Consider the following 6,594-nt stretch of genomic DNA (forward strand, 5'->3'; position numbering starts at 1 on the left):
ATTCTTGAACAATGTAAGGCAGAAGGAAAACTGGGGAGGTATTCTCTGACTGCTTTGCACAGAGCTTGCATAATAAAGAAGTGGTAAAAATGGACAATGGTTTGGCCACATGTAGGAATATTGGCATAGCCAAACTGGATTAGACCTGGGGCTCACACGTGTGTGTTACGTCATATATGCTAGTACCCAGCCCCAAATGAACCAGGAATGTCTCAATAATGTTAGGTGGCTTTAGCCATTCAGTCTAGATCATATTACCAGATAGTAGGCAGATAACAAATAATTTGTCCCTCTTAGTAGGGTATCATCAGTTAATCTCTGTGAGAAAGCAAGAGGGCTTCTAAAGTGTGAGACTCTGTATTTAGCATTGCTTTTATAGATTTTAGTATTATCTGTACATAGTTAATTATGCATATGTCCAGTTTATTTTCTGTCTTGCTGAATCATTTGCCTTCATATCGGAAGACTCAGATTTCTTCTTAATAGTTTTGTCATTTTAATAATTAGGACTTTCCAGTTCCTTAAGACAGAAGGAAGAAAAGTTCCTGAGGAGACTTCATGAAGTTTGTTTATTTTTAAATTGTGGTTCATTATTTACACATTAATTTTTGCCTAAGATCTGAAGCTCCACGTGTGAGCATATTTAGATATCCTTAATTGTTCTTGCCCCTTCCTTTAAATTGTCTCTAAGTTTGGAGCAGTTTTTTTCTTTGAAAAAGGCAGTAGTCCAAAGGAAAATTCATTTGAGCTATATAATGGTGTTATTTTCTGTATCATGCATGCTGTTGCTTATCCTAGAATCTTGTTTGCTTTTTTGAAATGAGCTGAAGGCTTGAGTTATCATCAGAAATCCCTTGGGGTTTTTTGAGCTACAGTAATTTAGAATATTCATTTTATTGTCATATGTTGAGCGTTACTTTATTTAGCTTAACTTCATATACAATGTTGGTGCTCATTTACTGTGTTTGGAAATTCCTCACAGTTGTTTCTAATACTATCTTAAGTTTAATTAGTCTTCTCTAGATTTTGGTCCCAGCTGTTCATTTTATTCATAATCTTCTAATCTGTCTCATTCTTGGCTTTCTTCTGACTCCAAAAATAGTTTCCACTTACTCAGTGTTTCAAAATTAATAATATCCCTTGAAATATATTTGATGCCTATTTATGAGCTTTGCCACAGTCTACAATAGGAACAAAATCCTGCTAGAACTGCAGTGTATATAGGGTTACAGGTACATCTTTTATGCTTGCGTAATTAATGAGTTATGAAGAATTGCGTTCTGTTTATGTAGTTTCATATAAAACTATGCTGAAAGCAAACCAACACAGATCAGAAATTAGCTCTGGAATGAAGATAAGTGAAGTTCAAACGTTCGTTTGCTTTCACCATGGTTTTATATGAAACTATAAGTACTTGAAAACTTGAAAAAGTTATGTTGCTTTCTTTATCCACTGCCTTCTTGACACACATTCATAAATTTTTTTATTCTATCTGGCTTTTTCTCCAAAAAAGTCTTGCTAGTTAAACTGCATATTGTAGTCTTTCACAAATTTGTACTTAATCAAGATTTCTGCCAGCAGCCTTGACACAGGTATACAGCCCACTGACCTTGAGCCTTGGATTCCGAACACTTACAAATGTGTTTCCTACTCGTGGCTGTTCGGAACATATGCTGTCTTTTAAGAGCACATGCTTCCTAGAGCTGCTCAGCTACTTCGTTTGAATTCTTTCAGCACTTAAAAAAGTAAACCATGTGGACTAGGTGGCTGAGTCGATTGCTTGCTTTGTCATATGCCAGTGTTTCTGATGTCTATTGTGACACCTCATTCTCTGATTAGTACTTTATCTTACTACTAGCAAAAAGCGTGTCTAAGGTTGGTATTTCCTCTCCTCCTCTTCAAGTCTTTCTGAGATGAAAACCAATGCAAGTATATTGTGTATCATCACAGTAATATTTTTAATCTTCTTTAACAGATCTGCATTTTAACCCTGATTGGCAGCTCTGTAGTAGCACAAAACAGGCAGAATATGCCAGTAAATTGTGATGTAAAAGTAAAATTGCAAGTAATGCAATGATTTTTTTACCTTAAATCACTTAATATTCTCTGACTTCCATGTTTAGTATTTCTGTAGAACTGCTTTTATTTTTAAACAAGGAAATTCCAGGTTCAAAGAGTCTAAGACAAAGCGATATTGAAGATTACGTCTAATTAACTCTTTCTGAGAGGCACTTCTCTGACTCTAGCCCATATACAAAAGCAGAAATTGCCCAAGGTGCTATCTGTGGAGTATGTACTCTATGGGAGAGAAAAAATATATGCTCCTGCTGCACCTGATTTCTCTTCTTCTGGCTTCATCCAGTGAGCTGCTTGAGGAGTATATTGGTCAACAGTAGGCAATGCAACAGAGTTTTAAGCAAATTTGACTTGTGAACCAGATCAGTGCGTGGATGTGCTTTTGTTTACAGACTGTTAAAAACTGACTATATATTTCTTGTTCTTTACTTCCAAAATCATTGTTAAATATCATATGTAATAAATGTTGGGTCTTATATTTTACTTTTTCTCTCCTCAGTGTTCTTTGAAAGTGTGAAATCAGAACTCAGGAATGGATCCTCAGAGTACTCTGATATTTCTGATTCAGAAGAATCTGAGCCTGATTGCACTACACAGGTATAGCTAGAAAAAGTCACAAAAGTTAACAAAGCAATTAAATACAATTTTGCTCGCTCACTTCAAATTTATCTCGTCGAAGTTTGTTAAAAGAGCAATAACAAAGCATTTACTTCTTGTTCAAGTTAATATCTCAAACTTACGGTTCTGCCTCATTCTTCATTTATTCTAGTGTTGAGAAAAATGACAAGATATGCTATCTTGACCCAAATTTTATGATCATCTTTGTCATTAAAGTGGGGCTGGCAAGGGATGAGCCCTGCTCTGGAACATGCGAAGTCTGAGAAAAGTTAGATCCTAGTTGCTTTGTTCATTTTTTCCATAACAAGTCTAAATTTCGTCTTTAGAATTATGAGTATCTACCACACAGTTTCATTTTAGAGCATGGTTAAATGGAAACAATCTTGTAGGCCTTCAGTTTTTTAAATAAGCTGAAGTGGCTAAATCCTATTGAGGTGTTTTAGACTATTTGAAATAAATGGGAATTCTCCATTTGAGGGTCTAGATTGTAGTGATTTCTTTACAGCTAAATGAAATACAAATGCACACACACACACGTGTACATGTATATATATTTACATGCATGTATTTTAATACAACTTTTAGTATTTATAAATGTGCACATGTATATAAAAATATTTTTTCCCTTGCAAAATTGTGCTCTGACTTACTAATTTCAGTTTTAATTGGATAGCAGTAAAATGCTAGTAGGGTGGAGTGATTACCTCACATTTTTGTTTTGCGCTTCTGGAAAGCTAATGCTTTGGTCTTTCTTTCAGTCATCAGCCTATTATAAGAGTTTACAAGAAGTTTTCAAATTCTTACTTCTTCCATGGTGGTCAAGATCTATTTTTAGTATTTGTTGTCTTCCATCATTACTTTATCTAAATGTTGGAATAAGTGATAGGAACCTTCATGATGTGGATTATTCTGGTTTCCTAAACTGCATTGTCAGCAACTTTGTCTCAGCAGGTTTCGTTTTTTAAGACACACAATCAATAGTTATTCAGAAGTGATATATTTCTTCTTCACAGGAGAATGTAGCCAGTTTTGGATGACTTTGTCATTGAGTGAAATGTTTTATATTAATGCCATTTACTCTCTTAGTTCATTTTGGATATATCATTACAAAAGAAAAATTTAAACATGCAGAAAAATTATTCCATTAGATACTATGAGAAATTAAGAAGCAGAAGAATATAGAAGGAACTATCTCAGTAGCTCCTGTAAATCCTTTTTATGTTTTTGTATTGCACCGAAGATGATCTTAACAAAACAAGATAATAGCTTTATTACTAACATTGAGTCATAGTTATAATTTAATTGCCCATTTGTGTCACTTTCCAAGTGTCAAAGATTAACAAGCTGCTTTTGTGAATGAAGCTATTGTATAAAAACATCCCTTGGTGATACGATGCACTTCACTCATTCCAGTTCCATTTTTGATGATAGGGATAGTGGTGTCAGTCTTGAAGGATTATGATTCCTCCATGTTCTGATCTTCCACTTTCAACACTTCTACTGAATGTCATATATATTCCTTGGCTTGAAAAAAATTGTGGTGTGGTCTGTACTTGTTCAAAATAGATTAGTATGAATTATCAAGATGGAACATATCTATTGTAGCCCTTGCTTCACGTAAAGGCATATTGAGTCACATATGGTTGGTCCACCTTTGAGAAGCTCCTGCCCATACAAGCTGTAATCTCAGCAGGAGCTGAAAAGCCCTTTCATTCATGAAATGAGGCTGTGCCACTGTAAGAGAGGCAACAGCTGCTGTGCCTTTGTTCCTGCTGTGGTGGGATTTACCTGAGAGCTTCTGTCACTCATAAGAGAGATGATGCTGCTGAAAGTTCTCTTTTGTGAGAGCAGGAACAGTTACTTGGGGCAGGTTGTGTCCCATTATATGTAATAGGCATCAATTGTGGCTACTGCTTGGAACCATACTTCCATATTTTTTCGTCTACATTGAGTACAGAAGATAAGAATAATCAATGCTCTCTTTAAAGAGAATACAATGATTTGTGCATGGTTTAATGTGTGTAGTGTTTTCTGTAAGAAAGTGGATTTCTGAGATGCTTTCTATATTGCTGGAGCATGTACTCATCAGTGTTACAAAATCTGGATGTATAGTATCTCAGTTAATTAAAATTAACTGCATTCTGAATACTATATATATAAAAAAGTTGGACCTGGAAGCTTTTGAATTTTTTACTTAGCATAAATTTAAGGTAGTGTCTCTATTTAGGAGGCATGGTGACCATTCTGCATACTGTTTCCTCTTGTTTTAGCAGAAGGATTCCTCCACAGAGGAGTCAGAAAGCTCAGGTGATGAAGAGAAACAGGAAGTAACATCAAATTTCAAAGAGGAATCTAAGGTCACGAGAGACCTTTGTCAAAATATCCAGAAGCCATCCAGAAATGAAACTCCCAGTAAAAAGTAAGTACATTGTGGGCATTTGTTTATAAACTGTTAGACCTTTTCACACATATTTATGGTTCTGCTTTTATACCAATGTAAAAATCATTCCTTCAGAGAAATCTAGAGTTCTGCTTTGAACTGCTTAATACTCCTTTATTTTTCTAGGGAATGTCCTACCTCGACAAGTACAGAAGAAGAAGCTATTCAGGGCATGCTTTCTATGGCAGGATTGCACTATACTACATGTTTACCACGTCACACTCAAAGCACAGACTGCACAGATAAAAGAACCTCTCTTCAGGAACACAGAAGCTACCCCAGGAGTCGGCATAAAGACAGACAGCCATCTCAGAGCCACAAAACAATAGAATGTGGTAGGTATCTGAATTAATGACACTGCTGCTCTCTGCTCTTGGACAAACTGCTCAGAATAAGCACTTAAATGTTCAGATTTGTAGTCAAGTTGTTAAGTAAATCAGACCGACATTTAAAAAGGTGTGTTCTTTGGGGTTCCGTTGTCCCCGTCCCCCCCCCGGCCCAAAAAAAAAGGTAAATGTTACTTTTGTAAACTGGGACAATCTTAGCTTGAGGGGTCGTCAGAACACATAATATTGCCATCTAAAAGTTTTGTGGTATCCTTACAAGAATGGCAAAGTTATGGCTAGATTGAAAGTGTAGTCTCCTTATTGAAAGTGTAATCTTCAGAAAAGATTGACAGGACCTTCATGGTTGCAGCTTTCATGGCATGTGTGTTACTTAGATATCCATAGAAATCTGCTTGGTGATTTTTCATATGTCTTTGGAAGGCATATTTGGCTTTAGTCCTGAAATTCTGCTATGAATGCAGTGCATTAAGGGAGATTCTAACCTTGAAGAGGAGAATTCAGAGGTAATTTTTTTGTCAGTGGCATTTTGATGTCTGTGGAAAACAGACATCTGTTAAATGCATTTTGGGAATGACAGACAGCAGATCGTTAACACTAATCCCCTCAAAGGAAATCAAAATCACTTCTTGGAACACAGAGTCATTATGTTTGAAAATTCTCTGCTTGAGAAGGAAATGGAAGAGGATTATAGCTTTGCTGATGTGAAACAAATAGAACCCCACCAATAAATAGGGTGCTAATTCAAGGAACTAATAGCATGTTGATTTTTGTTTACATGGATAACAGGAAAGCCTAATGTGATGTCATGGACTGTGTTCTGGTAACTGAAGCTGTATGTCCTTAAAACCCACCAATCAAATAAATAAATAATGAAACCACCAACAACAACAAAAAACCCTAACCAGCAAACCACACAGACACATACAGTGCCTTCCCATCTTTGTAACTTTATGAAAAACATCATATCCAGGTTTCTAAATTGTGGTGGGTTGACTCAGGCCAGCAGCTCAGCACTCACACAGCCACTTCTTCTCTCCTCCTACCCTGTGGGATGGGGAAGAGAATAGAAGGAGCAAAAGTGAGAAGATTCATGGGTTGACATAAAGACAGTTC

At 36.1% G+C, this 6,594-nt stretch overlaps 1 protein-coding gene across 1 annotated transcript in view; it reads left to right on the forward strand.

Annotated features, from left to right (window-relative positions):
- Positions 1 to 6,594, forward strand: part of KDM7A (lysine (K)-specific demethylase 7A) — a gene marked incomplete at its 5' end in the record, with an annotated part of 38,571 nt that overhangs the window by 28,392 nt on the left and 3,585 nt on the right. The window contains 3 exons of the mRNA XM_009333044.1: positions 2,576 to 2,673; positions 4,965 to 5,113; positions 5,261 to 5,469. Of these exons, the coding sequence (XP_009331319.1) occupies positions 2,576 to 2,673; positions 4,965 to 5,113; positions 5,261 to 5,469 (456 nt within the window). The remainder of the gene's footprint in view (positions 1 to 2,575; positions 2,674 to 4,964; positions 5,114 to 5,260; positions 5,470 to 6,594) is intronic.

This window comes from Pygoscelis adeliae, unplaced genomic scaffold (assembly GCF_000699105.1).
Source record: "Pygoscelis adeliae isolate BGI_AS28 unplaced genomic scaffold, ASM69910v1 Scaffold38, whole genome shotgun sequence".
Lineage (NCBI taxonomy): Eukaryota > Metazoa > Chordata > Aves > Sphenisciformes > Spheniscidae > Pygoscelis > Pygoscelis adeliae.